The sequence below is a fragment of the Danio rerio genome, chromosome 18 (assembly GCF_049306965.1).
Source record: "Danio rerio strain Tuebingen ecotype United States chromosome 18, GRCz12tu, whole genome shotgun sequence".
Lineage (NCBI taxonomy): Eukaryota > Metazoa > Chordata > Actinopteri > Cypriniformes > Danionidae > Danio > Danio rerio.
The window spans coordinates 29,628,269-29,650,515 of NC_133193.1; the positions used below are offsets into that span (position 1 = coordinate 29,628,269).

Below are 22,247 nucleotides of genomic sequence, written 5' to 3' on the forward strand. Positions count from 1 at the left end.
CAATTTTACGCGAGAAAAAGGGAGCGCGCACGCGTTTTAAACAGTTGCACGCATCACTTTTGGCGCAAATTTGCTTTTGGTATTAACAGAAATAATTTAAAGGATAAACTTACAAAGGACACTTAGAAATGTAGCCTTGCAGACAGGTATCTTGTTTTGGGGAGGAGTACAGGAAAAAATGCAGTATTTCACTGTAACCCCTGGCCTTCTTGACATCAGCAGAGGCTGACAGACGCAGGATAATTTTATCTTGGTCCACTTTTGTAGTGTTTTTATACATTGTTGCAAAGTTGAAGGCCCCATCTTCATCTAATAGTTTGTCGGCATGACACAGACCAACATTACTCTCTCATTACTGAGCAAACTCGGAGCACTTCATCGGCGATGACTTTCTTCCCAGGATGCTGAGCTCACACATCCTGAACGTTCTATATCCGTTATATCAGGGGTTTTCAAACTGTGGGTTGCGACCCACTCGTGGGTCGCACAATGAACAAATTTGGGTCGCGCAACGTCACATAGCTGCAGCTATGCTCCGTCCTGCATGTTTTATTTTAAACACTACTAATTTCTCTTGAATGAGCACAAACAGTTACTAAAGTAGTTAATTGCTTCATTATAGATTTGTGCATTCTTACATTAACACCTCTGTCATCAAACAAAACACAATGAGAGATTCATTTGCTGCTCTTCACTAAATAACTATAGTAACTTTAATCAATATGCAAATACAATTAAAAGTGAAATAGATTTTGTAGCTTTATTTAATTTCTGGATGGGCCATTGATTTTAATAGGCTAAACCTTTTATTTTATTGTCAATATTTTCTAATGTTTGCTATGTATTCTGTCATTTGAAGGTATTTGTTGTCCCATATTTTTTACATTCCAACGTTGACAGATATGGCATAACATTGCTAATTAATAAATAGCTATCGTGCCACTGTTAGTTTTACCGTCAGCTAATGTTATGGAAGGGCATAGATGTTATGGAAAAGAGTAATAGTAACGTAACTACCCCATCATTCTTTCCTCAAGCAAATGTGTAAATATTAGATCTATTCAGTGATAATGTTAATTGCATTGGCATATTTATCTGACGTTTTCCCAGCTTGTAGTAGTCGATCAAAAAGCTATTTAGTTTCTTATGACTACACTAGCAGTGGAATTTACTGCAATGTGACGGGGCTTGATTATAATTCAGGGGCTTGATCAAAGGTTGATCATATTCTCTTCTAAAAAAGAAGAGTATCTTTTTCAACAAAAAAATGATCACAGTTACAGCCAGCATCCCACAAAAAGCACTTCAAGCCTCATTTTGTGCATATCAAATCACAAAATCCAAAAAGCCGCACACCATATATTTTTGACTGCTTTGAATGGATGCATTTTTTTTTTTACCCATTTTCCATATTAAAATATTATGGTGGGTCTTGAGATTAAACTACTTGCCTAGGTGGGTCCCGGAATAAAAAAGTTTGGGAATTCCTGGGTTATAGCACACTTTATAAAGAAACTGGTCTGGCGAATATTGCGTTTTGTGAAAAAATACATTTTGTAGTAGGCCTAAAATGTTTCTTACACACATATTTTCAATTCACACATAGATTAGGGTAGACTACATCTGAACAGTGATTTCCAATAATACAATCTAAATGTCAAAAAATGGCGTTTATCGAATTTTGCAACCAAAATTTTTAATTTTTTTTTTTTTAAATATTTCCCAAATTATGTTTAACAGAGCAAGAACATTTTCACAGTACGTCTGATAATATTTTTTATTTTTGGAGAAAGTCTTATTTGTTTTATTTCAGCTAGAGTAAAGCAGTTAATGATTTTTTAAATACCATTTTACAGACAAAATTATTAGCCCCTTTAAGCTATATATTTATTTGATAGTCTACAGAACAAACCATCCTTATACAATAACTTGCATAATTACCATAAGCTGCCTAGTAAACCTAATTAACCTAGGTAAACATTTAAATGTCACTTTAAGCTGTACAGAAGTGTCTTATAAAATATCAAATCAAATATTATTTACTGTCATCATAAGAAAGATAAAATAAATCAGTTATTAGAGGTAAGTTATTAAAACTATTATGTTTGGAAATGTGTTAAAATTCTTTCTGTTTTTGTGGTTAAAAATAACTTTGAGGTGGGGGGTGATGGGGGGGGGGGGGTGATGTAACAACCATAAGTTTACATACACTGTATAAAAAGGCACATAACCATTTAAAAATATGTTAATGTGAATAAACATTTTCTCTTTTAGGTAAGTTAGGATTATCAAATTTGTTTCTGTTATGCTTAATAGCAGAATAATGAGAGAGACATTTTTTGAGAAATTGTTATAACTTTTCTTGAAAGTCAAGTTTACATACAATACAATTATTATGCCTCTGAAAAAGCTGATTATGTCAAGGTTTTAGAAGTTTCTGATTGGATAATTGACAACATTTGACTTAATTGGAGGCACAACTGGGGGGGGGGGGGGGGGGGGGGGTAATTCCAAAAAAACTGGGTTAACTTACCATCTGCTAAACCTCGAACTCTCGGTTGATTTACCCAAAACCTGCTTACCGCGAGGATGTCAGTTCCAAAACAGCTGGTAAGAGTTAGTTAAATCAACCTCCTGAAGATAACCGCGGGTTAATGCGCATGCTCGGCACATACCTGAAGGCATTTTTAGTAGATCACCAAATTCATGAGTCACCATAGACAGTCACGGTAAGAAAAAAAGGCAACACACTTTACATAGGCGGGGCTGGAGCTTTTAATCACAGAGATTACGCATCTGCTTCAATGAAGGAAAGAAATATAGGATGATAAATAGATAAGAAAAGAAAAAAATTAAATAATAAGAAAGTTTGTTAGTTCATTAAATTACACATGCCACCCTCCATTTTATTGTAATGAAAAATTAAACTCTTCTCTTTATGGACTGATTTCATATTATATCATTGTCCTTTATTGACTGATGTAGCTTTGAAAAACGGCTGCAATTAATGAATTAAAAATAAATTTGAAACCTTGAAAAAAAAATTATATTAAAAATGTATAAAGTGTATGTGTGCATAAATAGATGTATACATATGAACGATGTCCTACATCTTAAAATATGGATATATTTTCCTACAAAAGACAAAGCTGCCGCATCATATAATATTATATAAGCTACAGAAAAATGTAAGGGTTGTAGAAAGAGAAAGACAGTAAAACAACAGATGTCTATGTGAGATTCGAACTCACTCCGTTACACGCTCTTAATTCATTAATGACGCACTGTCCACTACGCTAATGCCACACTCTAAATCTTTTGTGTAATGATACAGAGTGGTTTACGACCAAGGAACTGTACAAAAGTTTATAAAAGAGTTAAGTGCCAGGCATACTGTACAAATGGTCCTACACGCTATTGCCATATTGTACAGTTGCCTAAAATGCCCTGACGCGAATACAAAGAGCCGCACTGAATGTTTTCTATTGTAAGCGCAGACCAGCAATTTGTCACGTTTGATTTCTAAAGGTTTGTTAAAAACATTAACGATTCTTTTGAAAAAACAACAACTGTCATTCAAATATACATTTGGTTATGAAAAGAACTATGCATTTAAAACCCTCTTACAAAAAAAAAAAAAAAAAAAAAAACTTGTATATCTGTGTTTCTATGTCCATAAATATTCTCATCAAAAGCACGCAATGCTCAGTAAACTCCCTAAAACAGACAAACTCTGGAACATAACAACTTACTCTCTAAAGATAACCTGCTCCGGAGCAGGTTATCTAGTAAGTTGCTATGGCTACTTAACATACCCGAGAAGTTACCTCCGATTTTGGAACCAAAGCTGAGGTTTTCTGCTTACTTACTCTCAAACTTACCTGGGTATGTCACATAACCTGCTTTCTGGAACAGCCCCCTGGGGGGTATTCCAGAAAGCTGGGTTAACTTACCATCTGCTAAAACCTAAACTCTCGGTTGATTTACCCAAAACCTGCTTACCGCGAGTATGTTGGTTCCAAAACAGGTGACAAGAGTTAGTTAAATCAACCTTCTGAAGATAACCGCGGGTTAATGCGCGTGCACGGCACACACCTGAAGGCATTTTCAGTAGATCGCCGAATTCACGAGTCACCATAGAAAGTCACGGTGAGAAAAAAAGGGCAACGCACTTTACAGAGGCGAAGCTGGAGTTTTTAAACACAGAGATTACACATCTGCTTCAACGAAGGAAAGAAATATAGAATAAGAAATAGATAAGAAAAAAAAGAAAGAAAATGTATTAGTTCATTAAAGTACATGCCACCCTCCATTTTATTGTAATGATAAATTAAACTACTCTTTAACATCCTTTTTGAGTATGTTGTGTAACCATTCATGCATTTATTTTTCTTGCCATTAATTTCTTAAAGCCACAATATGTGTATTGACTAATAAGGCTTATAGAAATTGCAATCTTTCTGGAGCTAGAACTCTGTTCAAAGTCATTAAACACAGAAACATTATCATAAAAGGTAATATTTAATTACTGGAGCTCTTTATTTAACACTCTAGAATATTCTTTCTGACATGCAGATAATAGAAAGAGGCCTGTCTAACTGCTGTGTTCTATAATAAAGGCTTTTCAGTGGTTGAGTTTTTGACTTAAACCACACACTTTGTCACTGTTGTAAGTGATTGTTGTCAGATAGCTTTAGGTTCTTTTTATTTTGCATGCAGACGAAGTTCCTTCTGCCTCAACTAACAAGCAGTGTAAGAATTTTCTGCACTTTTCCATATTTGAATATTACTCTTGGATCACAAAATCTTTTATCTACATATTTAAATTCTAAAGTAGCTGTATAAGGTCCATCTTCAAAGATAAAGTCACATGAGCATCAACTTAAGGTGAGAAATGTATATGAAAAATATGTTACACGTTGAAAGGTGTGTGTATAAAGCAGTGTACAAAAATCATTCATTTTATTTCAGGAAATGAAGAAATGAACAGACCAAACTATTTGATTAAACAGTTTTTTGACTAATAATATATTTTTAGCACTCTTCCATCTGTTTTGTCTGCTTGGGTCACTGAGATTTCCTCTGGGTCAGGCTGCAGGTACGTGTCATCGTATAAGGCAGAAAAGGGTATCTTTTGTCCTCCAGCAAGTAACAATGTAATGCCCAGTAATGATTCTATTTTATAATACAAATATGATAAAAATAAACATTGTGTTAAGCAACATTTGCTTTATAGTTTTTTTTTTTTTTTTACTATATTAGTGTTATACACTTGAATCATTACTTCCTGAAAATCAGCCATTTAGCCTCAACATAGTGATGAGGTGGGGTGTGTGATGAGCTGGTAAGTGGAAGCAGTAAGGAGTTTATTAGTTGAAACACCAAAAGATTAAGGATAGAAAATTAAGTTGTACCTGCACACTTATACTTTGGACAAATTTTATATTATCAGTGTCCTTTAGTGACTGATGGAGCTTTAAAATCAGCTGCAATTAATGCACACACTAGCATTTAGAAACCCTGAAAAAAATATTATATTAAAAATGTAGGTGTGTGTGCGTGAATGTATATATAAGAACGACGTCCTACATCTTAAATTAAAGATATATTTTCCTACAAAAGACAAAGTTGCCACTTATAATATTATACAGAAAAATGTGAGGGTGCAGAAGGAGAGAAAAAACTCAAGATCTGTAAGTGAGATTCGAACTCGCTCCGTTGTGCGCTCCGTTGTTCTTTATCGACGCACTGTCCACTACGCTATTCCCGTTCTCTGAATCATCTGTGTAATGATACGCAGTAATGTATGACCAAGGAACTGTACAAAAGTGTAAAAAACAGTTCAGTGCCAGGCGTACTGTACAGGTGGTCATACTGCCACATGTACAGTTGCCTAAAATGCCCTGACGCAAATACAAAGAGCTGCACTGAATGTTTTTTATGGTAAGCGCAGACCCGCGGTTTGTCACATTTGATTTCAAAAAGGTTTGTTAAATACATTAACATTATGAATTTGGTTATGAAAAAAACTATGCACTTATAACCCTCTCACAACGAAAAAACTTGTATCTGTGTGTCCACATCCATAAATATTTCCTTCAAAAGAGCACGCAATGCTCAGTAAACTCTCTGAAACAGACAAACTCTGAAACATAGCAACTTACTCTCTGAACATAACCTGCTCCGGAGCAGGTTATCTTCAGAGAGTAAGTTGCTATGGCTACTTAACATACCCAGAAGTTACCTCCGATTTTGGAACCAAAGTTGAGGTTATCCACCTACTTACTCTCAAACTTACCCGTGTATGTCACATAACCTGCTTTCTGGAACAGCCCCCAGCAGGACGTATTTGTTTCTGTTTTGTATTTTCTTTCTCTCTTTCTCTGCTACACCCTAATAGGTGATGATGAACGTCACCTGGGGGCTGTTCCAGAAAGCAGGTTATGTGACATACACGGGTAAGTTTGAGAGTAAGTAGGTGGATAACCTCAACTTTGGTTCCAAAATCGGAGGTAACTTCTGGGTATGTTAAGTAGCCATAGCAACTTACTCTCTGAAGATAACCTGCTCTGGAGCAGGTTATGTTCAGAGAGTAAGTTGCTATGTTCCAGAGTTTGTCTGTTTCAGAGAGTTTACTGAGCATTGCGTGCTCTTTTGATGAGAATATTTATGGATGTGGACACACAGATACAAGTTTTTTCGTTGTGAGAGGGTTATAAGTGCATAGTTTTTTTCATAACCAAATTCATAATGTTAATGTATTTAACAAACCTTTTTGAAATCAAATGTGACAAACCGCGGGTCTGCGCTTACCATAAAAAACATTAAGTGCAGCTCTTTGTATTTGCGTCAGGGCATTTTAGGCAACTGTACATGTGGCAGTAGGACCACCTGTACAGTATGCCTGGCACTGAACTGTTTTTTACACTTTTGTACAGTTCCTTGGTCATACATTACTGCGTATCATTACACAGATGATTCAGAGCACGGAATAGCGTAGTGGACAGTGCGTCGATAAAGAACAACTTACGCACAACGGAGCGAGTTCGAATCTTACTTACAGATTTTTCTGTATAATATTATAAGTGGCAGCTTTGTCTTTTGTAGGAAAATATATCTTTAATTTAAGATGTAGGACGTTGTTCTTATATACATTCATGCACACACACCTACATTTTTTAATATAATATTTTTTTCAGGGTTTCTAAATGCTATTGTGTGCATTAATTGCAGCCGATTTTAAAGCTCCATCAGTCACTAAAGGACACTGATAATATAAAATTTGTCCAAAGTATAAGTGTGCAGGTACAACTTAATTTTCTATCCTTAATCTTTTGGTGTTTCAACTATTAAACTCATTACTGCTTCCACTTACCAGCTCATCACACACCCCACCTCATCACTATGTTGACGCCTGTTTCACACCGCAAGCGTCAACGGCGTGTGAGCAGAGCGTGAGCAGCGCGTGTGTTTTCGGCGTCCATGTTAATAGATTAGAGCTTTCATAGCGCACGCAGCAGCAGCGCGTCAGAGCGAGGCGTGAGCGTCGCCGAAGCAGCACGGCAGCAATAGTTTCGGCGCTGGGTCTATTTTTGACGCGCTGCTGACGCTCAATTAAAGTGACAGTGCATTGATAATGACCGAAACACATTGAATGACAGTAAAAAGTAGCAATTTTACCCAATAAATGCTTTAATAATGTCAAATGGTCTATATATAGTCATTCAAATGAACTTAAAACGATTAAAAACGGCAAAAAACATTTATTTAGGCCAGAACTACAAAACCAAATGTAAAACAATTTTAGTATCAGTTTTGCTTAAGTTGCACACTAGTGTTGTAGAAGAGGGGAAATAGAATATTTACGGGATTTGTAGTCCATAGCGAAGTGTATTGTGGGTAGTGTAGTTCGACACGCATACTGGATTATGTGAGCTCGCTGTGTTCTGTGCAGCTGAGCAGAGGAAGAAAGCTTTAATCGGCTTTGTTTTATGTTCACTCGAGTTATTCCTACCGGGAGCTGTTTGCACTGTGAATCTCAAAACACGAAAATAAGTAAAAGAATGGCATGCATTGGTTACTTTTGTCCGTCTCTTCCTCTGCACGAGCATGAATTAACGAGCGGTTATTCTGCCGCTGGACATCACTGAAGCGGAGAAAGTAACACTAGTTTGATCATGTATAAACATCATTATAACTATATTGTATAAATAGTATTATAACTAGGTCTACAGCAACCTGATAATCAAAAAACAAATGACATGATATCACAGGCGATTGTCTTTTGACTGTAGACACTTCTCATATAAGTTAGCTTGAGAAGCATAGAGTACTATTTGATCTATAAAATTTGTAAAATAAACATTTGCAGGTTAAAGAAACAGCATAGGAGGGGCCTTGGTGCAGATGAAAAGATTAAAAAGTGTATTTGTAAATAGAGAGACATGGGTAACTAGATAGAATAGACAGAGATAGGTTGATCTCAGCAGCAGCTGCCGAAGAGCTGCGCGCTGCAGACGCAGCTGGTGTGAAAGTCAAACGCCTGCGTGCTGCTACTGCTCGACATACGTGCTGCGCACGCTCTGCTCACGCGCCGCTGACGCTTGCGGTGTGAAACAGGCGTAACTCTTGTCACCTGTTTTGGAACCAACATACTCGCGGTAAGCAGGTTTTGGGTAAATCAACCGAGAGTTTAGGTTTTAGCAGATGGTAAGTTAACCCAGCTTTCTGGAATACCCCCCTGCTGCCACTAATGACCCATTCAAAGATTTGAGGACGAGTAAAGTCGTGGGCATTTAATGCCTAGTTCACACTAAAGGATTTTAAGCCTGATTTGAGCCCGATTTGGAAGTTAACGAGCTCGCCGACAGATCGGGCTGTGATCGGGAAGAAATCTGCGGGTGCTCGGCGCTAGCCGCTCTTTATGTGTGAACTACTGAACAACACATCAACGAGGCTCGCTGATGCGTCGCCGACACCTCGCAGATGGAAATCCAACATTCAGCATGCTAAATATTCCAGAGCAGTCGGCCGACTCAACCCCACGTCTGGTCAGATGTAGTGACGAGCTGCAGCCAATGAGAGAGCAGATCAGCATGAGCTGAATGCCTGTGTGTTCAGGAGCTCAGCAGAAACATCTGTGATTGGTCAGAATGGGCATCGGTGCACTCGCTTCATTCTGCGTTAGCACAGATATGAGAGGAGGATATATTAACAGTGGAACTAGAATTCTGTAACTATTAGAATTACCATACTGCTCATTCTGACGGTTCTTATATAAAACGCCATATTGTCACTACATATTTACATTCAAAGCTATTATTGAGATATTAAAATTAAGCTTTGAATGTCTGGCATCATATTTAATGACACCATTACCCTAAAAATATAATTTTTTTTGGTAATACAGCCTATAAATATGTAGTTAAGATACTAAAACACTTAAAGGTCTTGGCTTTCATTTTCACTTTCAAACAGGAGCTATTTCACAGCACATAATATGCCGTTTTTAAAGATATCTAAAGTAAATTGATGTTTTTGCCATCAGAAAGTTTTGTTTATGTTAGCTGGAAGTTGCTAGGCAAGAAAATGCACACATATTTAAAGTCACAGTGAAAAGTATCAGACATGCATGCAGTCATTTAACCAATATGGTAATTTAAGGCAGAAATGCTCAGTTCTTTACTGTTTTGTAATAAAAAAATAACAATGTCAGAAAGAAATACACTAATAGTTAGAAAACGGCAGGGTGTTATAAATATGTTAGTTTTATTTCAAAGAGTTATAAAATTACAAAAATTAAAAGCTCTCTGTGTATCTATCCACTGGAACCTGCAGATGAGTGATTAATGCGCTGATAAATCAGCTGATTTGAAGATGTTTTTAAATGCTTTCTCCAAAGCTTGAAACGCTGTCAGTGATGTAATCCGCACACAAGCAGCCAATAGTGTTCAGCTTTTTCTGACGACTCCTCCCTCAACATTTGATTGGCTGTGGTTTGGTAGCTTGAATGAGCTGATGGGGAATGAGTTGTTATCAGATCATGTAGTGTGTGACCCCCCTCTTGTGGATCGTTCACGGAGTGTTGCGTAGTGTGAACACCACAGAGATTAAAAGACACAAAGTCAGGTCATGTAGTGTGAACGGCACAGCGATCTGCTGATGTTTAAAATCCTGTAGTGTGAACTAGGCTTAAGCAGCTTGTCTCCAATGGAGCAGTGTGTTTTTGTGTGTGTGTGTGTGTGTGTGTGTGGAGGCTCTTTTTGAGACTTTAAAAATATGCTTTGTTTGATCCTTTAAGCATTATTTGTTGATTAGGAGCTTTAATTTGTTTAAGTTCTGTTGATTCTGTTGACCACCTCATACAGCCTTTGTTTCAACCTCTTTTTGATTGTAAGTTTATGTTTTCAATACTAATTTGTTAAACACTCTTTACTCTTTCTTAATCAGGGATTGGGTTAGTAGAGAGGGGGTGCCATTTTCCTTTTTGTAACAGTTTTCTCCTGTTTATGTTAGTAAGGGAGTGAGTATTTTTGATGTATTTTTCTTTTCTTTTATAGATTATTTAGTTCTTCCCTTTCTCTCAGTTAGAGAATTTTTGTTTGTTGTTTTGGCTTGAACATCCTCTTGAAGTGTTTTTGGAACCCTCCCTTAATCCTTCAATAAATTTTGTTAATCTTCATTCAGGTTGTATTTCTTTTGTTTAGGCCTTTGAGAAGTGTCTCATAGGACCTCAATGCTGACACACACACACACACACACACACACACACACACACACACACACACACACACACACACACACACACACACACACACACACACATACATACACAAAACTCCATTAACATTCTGTTGCATACCCGTGTCCCCCTAGACAGAGTTGAAGGGAACGTAACTATATATATATATATATATATATATATATATATATATATATATATATATATATATATATATATATATATATATATATTTTTTTTTTTTTTTTTTTAAAGCGACAAACAATGACTAAACCAACAAATACAAACAATTATGAATGCATTCAAAAGGGTAAAGGAAATGTGAAAATAAATGAATAAAACCAAAATGAAGCATGGATGAAAAATGAAGGATGAATGAGCCAACACTAGTCAGTTTAACCACCTCAAAAATCATCACACCTTTATGAATTAGGAGGTTTGCTGAAGATGGCAGCTGACATGTAGCGTTTTTTTTTTTTTTTTAATCTTTAAGTTAATTAAGTATGACACTTTGCATTTATTAAAAGGTATGATTAAAAACCCATACGAAACAGTCCTTTAAAAGTGGCGTCACGTCTTCAGTTTCGTGTTCAGGTGTGCTTTGCACTCATACTACAAATGTTCTGCGTCAGAGCCCAAATTAACCACACTCTGGCACATCTCTTACAACTGGTCCAGGGCCGGCCAAATTTACCTCTCCTGGACCCAATTCAGAGCACTCACACTTGTCAAATAAACCAGGAAATGGGGGTTAAACGTGCCCGGGTACAGTTCAGGTAGCCTAGTGTGAGTGCACCATATGAATTAATATAAAAAAAATGCTGTCTTTCAGTCTTTCTATATATGGCCCTTTTCTCAAAGTCTGGATGCAAGCTCACATTCTTTAGAGCAATAAATGTTGATCTTGATCAATCTATATAGCATTTTTAAATACAAGGCTATGGGTAATCACAGAAAGAAAATAAATAAAACAAAATGGCAAATGAGCAAAGAAGAACAGCAACACATGATAAGACAGTGACAAACTACTGAAATAAATGTCTGTACCCTATATTATAGATAATCTAAAATCTACTCAGTGCATCTTTGTTGGGGTGTTAGATTATCATATAATATTATTCATTTATTTGTTTTCTTTTTTTTAGTCCATTTATTAATCTGGGGTCGCCACAGTGAAATGAACCACCAACATATCCACCATATGTTTTACGCAATGAATGCTCTTCCAGCTGCAAACCCTCACTGGGAAAGATCATATCTAAATTTTATTTATTTATTTATTTATTTATTTATTTATTTATTTATTTATTTATTTTTTGGTTTAAATTAAACTTCTTTGAAAGGAATTGTCTAATTTGAGCACTCCTGGTTTAAGGCTGTTTCATAACATCTCTAATGGCCCTCTAACATTCTTTATGCACTTTTAAAAATTGCTGATGACACTTATTGTAACTTTTACATCTTCAGTGATTTCTAAAAGTTAAGTGTGTTATTTTGGGCGATTTCCTCTATGGAAGTGCTAACCTCTCTCTTACTGTGATCTGCTGTCTGACCGTCAAATAGCTCTGACGTGGGACTCGTAGAATGATGAAATCTGATGAAGTTGCCTACACAGCGAATCAATCTTTGTGCTTATTAAAGTATTTCTTATCAGCTCCCAGATGATTTTTTCTCAGAGCAGAGTTTTTTCTTCCTGTGAAAATCGTAAAAGTCCCTCTTTTAGACGAGTAGGTATTTCCGAAAATTTGCCTTTCATAGTGTACCGCATGTAATCCATCATACCAGAACTGCATATTTTGTTGACAGTTTGAGCTGATATAATGAAATGTGAAGCTAAATGTTCTAAATGAGAAATAAAATCACATTAAACAGCAGCATTGTATTGATTCTGTTATTATTTCTGTCACAATGTTTTCACTTTCACATGATGTTTTTGCAGTTTATGAAGGTTACATAAGGATAAGGTTAAATAAATAAGAGTAATTTGACATTTAATTTGACAGTTGTCATTGTACACATGCAGATGTACAGTTGAAGTCAGAATTATTAGCCCCCTTGAATTATTAGCCATACTGTTTATTTTTTCCCCTTAACTCATTTCTAAAAACTGATTTATTTTACCTTTGACATTATGACAGTAAATAATATTTTACTACATATTTTTCAAGACACTTTTATACAGCTTAAAGTGTCATTTAAAGGCGTAACTAAGTTAATTAGGTTAACTAGGCAGGTTAGGGTAACTAAGCAAGTTATTGTGTAATGATGGTTTGTTTTGTAGACTATCGATAAACAAATTAGCTTAAAAGGAGCTAATAATTTTGTCCTTAAAATGGTGTTTAAAAAATAAAAATCTGCTTTTATTCTAGGTGAAATAAAACAAATACGGCTTTCTCCAGAAAATAAAAATATTATCAGACATACTGTGAAAATTTCCTTGCTCTGTTAAACATCATTTGGGAAATATTTAAAAAAGAGAAAAAATTCAAACGGGGGATATTAATCTGATTTCAGCTGTATTTGTTGCATTTGAGGTTACTGTGTTTTAAATGTAAATTTTCCCCTCTATTTGTAATTGTTTCAGACCTTCTCAGGTGAGTCACCCCACACATCGTAGCAGACAGTCTCTAAACAGTCCCAGTCCAGGAGGAACAGAGATGGATCTTCTGGTCATGAGAGAAAGACCCAGAAAGGGGATCCGTAACAGTGGCTATGATGTAAGTGTTCTTCATTAAAATACCATTAGTAGCAAAAAGATGCCAGCAGCAGTTGTAGATTTGGATAAAAGCACTCACCAGGTTATGTAAAACTGAAAATAATATTGTTTTATTGCTATTGGGTGAAGTTGAGAATGAGTTGTTATATGCTTGGTGTTTTTTATTGAATTCATTGTTACCGTTTGCTGCTTTACTGGATTTGTTGGTGTGCCAGAAATCTTTTTGTTTTATTTTTCAAATTAAACAATCACTGGTCTTATGCAATAATTAAATAAATATATGTTCCAATTTTGTCACTATGGAAGCAAAAACACAGGTTCCCCTTCGGTTGGGGAACTTCAGTGCCATGAATGGGAGGATTCGGATCAGAAGCCGCTTATCTGGAGAGTATTGAACGGGCCAATGAATGAAATTAATTGGCAGCGTAAGCTTGCGCAGGTGTGCGACATCTGCAATTATCTCAGCATATAAGCACACCCGAAGCCAGCAGACGCCATCCTTTTCGCTTCAGATCCTTTCTGAGTGAGTCGATGAGGGTTCCTCTTGCTGATCAGCACTTCAGAGCGAACGAGTGTGTCTCCCGGTCCAGAGTGGGTCTTCGCGGTGGCAGACGGTCGAGCTGGGTTACTCCCTTGCCTGCGGTTCTTTGGGTCCGGTCCTCCAGAGCGGTGCGTATAGTTGCAACTTTCCTAAAAGAGCAACACAGTCGTGCAGCACGTCCTTTTCAGGATGGCGCTCCGACTGTGCGTTTCTGGATGCGGGGGTTTCCTGTCTCCGGATGATGGACACGATCACTGCATTGCATGTTTGGGGGTCCAGCATGTTAATGCGGTGCTCGCGGGCGGTTCATGTCGTCATTGCGATGCCATGACCGTTGCACAGCTAAGATCGCGGCTAACTTTCGCAAGAGAGCGAGCCACCCCAGTTGCCTCCTGTTCTAAAAAAGCAGCGGGCGCTCGGGCAGATCTGAGGGTTTCAGCGGGAGCTAATCCGCCGCCCACGGGCTCGCGGACCTCTCGCTCCTCACGGCGCTCCATCCAAGCTTCGGGTGGTGAGAGTGATCCATCTAACCAGATGGTAGCTCTCACACTCGCTGACACCGGAGATCAGATGTCCTCCGCGGCATCGGAGGGTGGGCTTTCACTGTCCGACGAAGATCCGGACCCGCTCGCCCCCTCCGGGCAGGTGAGCGCTGTCAAATCGGATCCTGAAGCGGACATGTTAGCCGTGCTTTCCCGGGCTGCTTCGGCCGTGGGGTTGGAGATGGTTTATCCCCCAGCTCCGCGGCCGGACCGACTAGATGGGTGCTACGTAGAGGACCAGAAGGCGAAGCCTTCGAAGCCTCTCGTCCCCTTCTTCCCGGAAGTGCACAGTAGGCTCACGCAGTCCTGGAGGGCACCTTTCTCTGCCCGTGCTGCGAGTGCCTCCGCCCTCACCGCCCTTGACGGCGGAGCTGCCAGGGGGTATGAGGCGATCCCGTCAGTGGAGCGCGCTATCGCGGTCAATCTTTGTCCGCGCGGCGCCTCTACGTGGCGGGGTTTGCCCCGCCTCCCGTCCAAAGCCTGTAGGTTGTCTGCCTCCCTCGGAGCCAGAGCTTATAAGGCTGCGGGCCAGGCTGCTTCTGCTTTGCACGCGATGGCCACCTACCAGCGCTACCAAGCGCAGGCGCTGGCCGAGCTGCACGAGGGCGGGTCCAACCCAAGCTTATTACATGAGCTGCGCACCGCGACCGACTATGCTCTTCGGACTACTAAGTCCGCCGCGTGTGCGCTGGGGAGGACGATGTCCACACTTGTGGTTCAGGAACGCCACCTCTGGCTAAACCTGGCCGATATGCGCGACGTTGACAAAGTTCGCTTTCTTGACTCGCCCATATCCCAGGCTGGCCTGTTCGGCGACACCGTCGGTGAATTCACCCAGGAATTCAAGGCGGTGAAAGAGCAGTCGGATGCGATGGGCAATGTCATCTATCGGCGTGGCCGTAAGCCCGCTCCGCCCGCCGAGCCATCCACCTCCGCTGTTCCTCGCCGAGGGCGCCCGCCAACGAGTGCTGCCCCGCCCCCGCCTGCGCCTCCGGCCAAGCGGGCGCGGCGTTCACCTCGAAAGCAGGCAGCCCCTCCTGCCCAGGGCGCCGTTAAGTCCGGTAAACGGACCGCGAAGCGTCCCTGAGACAGGCCATCCGGAGAAGAGGAAACTTGCTCTTTCCCCGCTGGAGGGCGGGGCCCCGATAACAACGGTACTTTTCAGTGCCACCAAAACATCAGTAAAAGAGCACTTTTTCCCTTCCCCGGATGTGACTGCACGAGTTCTGCCAGTCCGGGACGCGCTGCCTTCCGGCTCGCAGACTCTACGTGCTTCGCCAGTGGCTCACGAGCGCTGGGGGGACGGTCTCCCTTCCCTCAGCCCTCCAGCCCCCTCTCCGGAGTCAGGGTGCGGAGCCAGAGCGAATCGCTCTCCTCCAGCTTTTCCGCGGGACCCTCGTGCTTCCCGGATCAGCACACCCACTCCGCGCTGCCCCACCGCTGGTACGTCAGCGATTGTAGCGATGACTCCATTAGCGAGGGCTCTGCCTGCCTGGTTAGCGCGGGCCAGCCCCTCGCGTGGCTCATACGCACAATCAGACTCGGTTACGCGATTCAGTTCGCGAAACGGCCCCCCAAGTTTACGGGCGTGTATTTCTCCAGGGTCAACCCCCTGTCCGCCCCTGTCTTGCGAGAGGAGATTGCTGCCCTCCTGGCGAAGGGTGCAATCGAGCCGGTTCCTCCAGCCGAGATGGAGAGTGGGTTTTACAGCCCATACTTCATCGTACCCAAAAAGAGCGGTGGGTCACGGCCAATCCTAGATCTGCGCGTTTTGAACCGCTGTCTGCACAAGCTGCCGTTCAGAATGCTCACGCAGAGGCGCATTCTCCAATGCGTTCGTCCTCGGGATTGGTTTGCAGCCATAGACCTGAAGGACGCGTATTTCCATGTCTCCATTCTTCCACGCCACCGCCAATTTCTGCGGTTTGCGTTCGAGGGTCGAGCGTGGCAGTACAAGGTCCTCCCCTTCGGGCTCTCTCTGTCTCCGCGGGTCTTCACCAAACTCGCGGAGGGTGCCCTAGCGCCCCTTCGGCTCGCGGGCATTCGCATACTCAGTTATCTCGACGACTGGCTGATTTTAGCCCACTCGCGGGAGCAATTGATTATGCACAGGGACGAGGTGCTTCGGCATCTCCGCCTACTGGGGCTTCAGGTCAACCGAGAAAAGAGCAAACTCGCCCCCGTGCAGAGGATTTCTTTTCTCGGGATGGAGCTGGACTCGATCACCATGGTAGCGCACCTCTCCGAGGAACGCGCTCGCCTGTTGCTGAACTGTCTGAGGGAGCTCGACAGCAAACTAGTGGTCCCACTGAAGTTCTTTCAGAGGCTCCTGGGGCATATGGCATCCGCAGCCGCCGTCACGCTGCTCGGGTTGCTCCATATGAGACCACTTCAGCACTGGCTTCACGATCGGGTCCCCAGACGCGCATGGCACGCGGGCACACACCGGGTCTCGGTTACTGCGCTGTGTCGCCGCGCCCTCAGCCCTTGGAACGACCCCTCGTTCCTACAGGCCGGTGTGCCTCTAGGACAGGCGTCCAGCCATGTTGTTGTTTCAACAGACGCTTCCAACACGGGTTGGGGGGCCGTGTGTCGCGGGCATGCGGCTGCGGGCCTCTGGAAGGGTGCCCAGCTGCATTGGCATATCAATCGCCTAGAGCTGTTGGCAGTGTTCCTCGCTCTCCACCGCTTTTTACCGGTGCTGGAGCGGCAACACGTGCTGGTCAGGACGGACAGTACGGCGGCGGCGGCGTATATCAACCGCATGGGGGGTATGCGCTCTCGCCGCATGTCTCAGCTCGCCCGCCGTCTGCTCCTCTGGAGTCACCCGCGGCTGAAATCGCTGCGCGCCATTCACGTCCCAGGCACGCTCAATCGTGCAGCCGATGCGCTCTCACGACAGCTGTTACGCCCTGGAGAATGGAGACTCCACCCCGAGTCTGTTCAGCTGATATGGGCGCGATTCGGGGAGGCCCAGATCGATCTGTTTGCTTCCCCCGAGAACGCTCACTGCCAGTTGTTTTTTTCCCTGACCGAGGGCTCTCTCGGCACGGATGCACTGGCCCACAGCTGGCCTCGGGGCATGCGCAAGTATGCGTTTCCCCCAGTGAGCCTGCTCGCGCAGTTTCTGTGCAAGGTCAGGGAGGACGAGGAACAGGTTCTGCTAGTTGCGCCCCTTTGGCCCAACCGGACCTGGATATCAGAGCTCTCACTCCTCGCGACGGCCCTCCCCTGGCGGATCCCTTTGAGAGAGGACCTACTCTCTCAGGGACAGGGCACCATCTGGCACCCTCGCCCCGATCTTTGGAACCTCCACGTGTGGTCCCTAGACGCGAGGAAGACTTAGGTAACCTACCGACTGCGGTGGTTAATACCATCACTCAGGCTAGAGCCCCCTCCACGAGGCGCGCCTACGCCCTGAAGTGGAGTCTATTCACTGAATGGTGCGTCTCTCGCAGAGAAGACCCCCGAAATTGCCAGATTAGTGTTGTGCTCTCTTTCCTTCAAGAGAAGTTGGACAGCAGGCTGTCGCCCTCCACTCTCAAGGTTTACGTGGCCGCCATCTCCGCTTATCATAGCGCGGTAGCTGGCGGCACCGTGGGAAAGCATAACCTGGTCATCCAGTTCCTTAGGGGTGCTAGGCGAATTAATCCATCTCGCCCCCCTCTCATGCCCTCTTGGGATCTCGCCCTCGTTCTCACGAGTCTGCGATCCGATCCCTTTGAGCCACTCGAATCAGTATCTCTAAGATTTCTGTCCCTGAAGACAGCTCTGCTGGTTGCGTTGGCCTCCATCAAGAGGGTCGGGGACCTGGAGGCATTTTCGGTCAGTGACTCGTGCCTGGAATTCGGGCCGGATTACTCTCACGTTATCCTGAGACCCCGCCCCGGTTATGTGCCCAAGGTTCCTACCACCCCCTTTAGAGATCAGGTAGTGAACCTGCAAGCGCTGCCCCCGGAGGAGGCAGACCCAGCCCTTTCTTTACTTTGTCCAGTTCGCGCTCTGCGCATTTATGTGGACCGTACTCAGAATTTTAGATCATCTGAGCAGCTCTTTGTCTGTTATGGCGGTCGGCAGCAGGGAAGTGCCGTATCGAAACAAAGATTATCCCACTGGATTGTGGATGCCATTTCACTCGCTTATTCGAGTCTAGGTCAGCCGTGTCCCCCGGGAGTACGTGCACACTCCACTCGGAGCGTTGCATCCTCTTGGGCGCGTGCACGCGGCGCCTCTCTAACAGACATCTGTAGAGCTGCGGGCTGGGCGACACCCAACACATTTGCAAGGTTTTACAATCTGCGAGTGGAGCCGGTTTCCTCAAGGGTATTAGAATAACCCTTTGGTGATTGAGGAGACAACTCGGTAGGGTGTTGAAACACGCTTGCTGCGCCATTCTCCCTAACACGGAGGTACGTGCGCCTTTTTTATCTGTCAGTAAAGTTCCCCGTCAGGTGAGCCCTGCAGATTCCTCCGTGGCCCCCAGCACTGACTCAGCGGAGGAGTCACTTGCTGGCCCACTACGTTGTAGGTCTGCCCGCTGGTCAGCACGCGTTTTGGGTATAGGTGCCTGCTATGCGTGATCCCCACTAGGCGATCCCATATGCTTATTCCGCCACGGTTAAGTCCCCCCCCTGGGTGGACCCGTGTCTTCCCTCTCCGCTAACCACTCTTTTGCTATGCGTACTCCCCCTTTTTAGGGCTAGTCCATAGGTAAATTCTGCCATCTATCCCCCCCTTGGGTAACGGATGGCCTCCGCAGCGTCCTCCCTATCGGGATTGCACGCTTCCCAACGTACTGTCGTATTTCCTAGAATTATCTAGATGCTCACGACTTCCCAAAAAATATATCTAAATCCGTAAAACTTCTGTTGAAGTAGGATAAATTAGGGCCAGGGACACGTTGGAGGACCGTGCCCCCCATGATGTGGGTGCGTCACGCTTGCTTGACTATCTCCTCATCGGGGGTGTTGGTAAGGTGCAGTCATTGTGGCGCTTTCCATATTCTCCCATTCATGGCACTGAAGTTCCCCAACCGAAGGGGAACGTTCGAGGTTACAGAAGTAACCCTTCGTTCCCCGAGGAGGGGAACGGAAGTGCCATATTCCGTCGCCATAATGACTGTCCCTTAGCTGTTTGAAAGTCTCTTCAGCTTAAAAGGATGGCGTCTGCTGGCTTCGGGTGTGCTTATATGCTGAGATAATTGCAGATGTCGCACACCTGCGCAAGCTTACGCTGCCAATTAATTTCATTCATTGGCCCGTTCAATACTCTCCAGATAAGCGGCTTCTGATCCGAATCCTCCCATTCATGGCACTTCCGTTCCCCTCCTCGGGGAACGAAGGGTTACTTCTGTAACCTCGAACGTTTTCAATTGCTGATAGGAGTGAAGAATATAACTGACTAGTTGTCCGTTACTTATTTGTGACCCTTGACCTCAAAGGCCCTTAATAACCTAAAAGTCTTATGTTGAACAAGAATATGAACAAGAATGGGTAAACATTATCTTTTTAATCTTAAAAATCATCAGAATACCAAGTAAAGATAATTTTTCATAAATTTATTGTGTACATTTCCTACAATAAATAAACCAAAATAATTAGATTGTAAATACAAACATTTCAGTTTGATTGTGTATTTTGAAGAACTTGATTTGGACAACTTTAAAGGTGATTTTCTAAGTATTTTTATTAGGTTGAACCTTTAGTTTTCACATTTTTCACAAGCAGTAGTTGTATATGTGGTAAATTTTGCCCCATCCTAACAAACTATGTGTTAATGAAAATATATATTTTTTCACTTTTATTTAATGTTATATTTAGTCATTTTTACCTTGATATGAGTCATTATGATAGGAAAGTAGATACTGACAGAAAGTGAATGAAAGGATGAAGTTTTAGAAAGAGAGGATGGGATTGGGTTATGAAAGTTGCGCTAAATGTCGGCAAACCGACCACTAAGCCAGAGGATCCCAAAGTTGGGGTTGAGAGACAGGGGGATTTCCACTCCATTCAGGGATATGGTGATTTCCAAAAAACAAATAAATATTATCAAATTATTCAAATGACCAAATATTTTATCCATAACCTACGGAAGATAAAAATAGTTTTTAATTGTTTCATAAAAAAACTACAACATGCAAATAACCCTATGCGTCCCCTGGGATGTTTATGTTATATTACTGACACAGCAATAGCTTCAGTTGCAGCAGACTGATTTTACAGCACCATGGTAAACATTGATACCTTTATGCCACTCGCATACATTAAAAAATCAAATTTTATTTTATAAATATTTTTAAAAAAATCATACATAACTAAACATAGAGGATCATCTACAAGTGGCAGTCTTCAAAATTAAACAAAGAATAGTAGTATTCATTCATTCATTTTCTTTTTGACATAGTCCCTTTATTAATCAGAGGTCACCACAGCAGAATGAACTGCCAACTTAAGCACCATATATTATACACAGCAGATGCCTTTCCATCTGCAACCCATCACTGGGAAATACCCATACACTCTCATTCACTCACACACACTACGGACAATTCAGATCACCCAATTCACTTATAGCGCATGTCTTTGGACTTTTAGGTAAAACAGGAGCACCCAGAGAAAACCCACATGAACACAGGGAGAACTTACAAACTTCACACAGAAATTCCAACTGACCCAGCCAAAGCTTGAACTACTGCGCCACCGCTCGGCCATATATATATATATATATATATATATATATATATATATATATATATATATATATATATATATATATATTAAAAATCTTGATGGTTTGGTGGGTCCCTTGTATCAGATTGATTTTCTTTCTCTGAAAGCATTTAGGAGTTTCTTTGGCTGGGTTTTATCTTGCTGAAATGTCCACCTTGGTTTATCTTCATCATCCTGTTAATGTAGAAGTTGGACTGAAGCAGCTAATATTAATTAACAATGCAAAAGGGTAGATAATTGTTGAAAAACTGCTGTGAGATTTGAGCTGCTGTCTGGGCTTTCACTGCCTTTCTACACCTCCCTTTCTTTGTGTATTCAATACATTTGTCATTTTATCATGCATAACTTAATTTGTAAACTAATTAGATTTGTTTTTTTTGCATATATTCATTTATTTGGTTGTTAACAACATCTGGTAAAAAAAATTCAAGTCAATAACACCTTTAGAAATATATTTTCTGTTAAAAAATGTTGACGTGGTATATTTGTGTATTTGTTGTTAGACACTTGCACTATTTGTGTTGTCAATATGGTTTTATGTCTTTACCACCTCAGGGGATTATGGGGGTCACGAATCACTGGAATTGTTATTTTGGGGGCCGTGGTCTGAAAAGTTTGGGAATTCTTATATAGGCTATCAGTACCAACATGAAACTATTATTTATTCGGCTTGCAAATAATACATAAGTCTCAACTAAAAAAAAAAACGAAAAAAACCTAATTAATAATAAAAAAAATGACACATATGACATGTTCTGTGATCCACGCTCATATTTTATTAAAAACAAAAAAATACTTTATAAAGTAAGTATGAAGCTTCCGTGTAACACTATCAAAACAGACTCAGCATTAAACATGCAGTTGTCTCCTAGATCTCATTAACTGAAATTCACTGCATGCTGACTGTGTGCACCTCTCAGCGATTGTAAACATGCTGACACCTTTTATTTGAAATAGAGCTTCCCCATTTTCAGCATAA

General features: G+C 41.8%; 1 protein-coding gene across 6 annotated transcripts in view; it reads left to right on the plus strand.

Annotated features, from left to right (window-relative positions):
- Positions 1-22,247, plus strand: part of kiaa1549lb (KIAA1549-like b) — a 238,743-nt gene that overhangs the window by 174,427 nt on the left and 42,069 nt on the right. For 5 of the 6 annotated variants that reach the window (XR_012394355.1, XR_012394354.1, XM_009293641.5 and 2 more), the window contains exon 17: positions 13,326-13,458. Coding sequence is in view for 3 of the 6 variants with exons in the window: in XM_009293641.5 (XP_009291916.1) it covers positions 13,326-13,458 (133 nt within the window). In the remaining 3 variants the exon portion in view is untranslated. Of the gene's footprint in view, positions 1-13,325; positions 13,775-22,247 lie in introns of all 6 variants that reach the window. The other variant, XR_012394356.1, reaches the window with a different exon arrangement.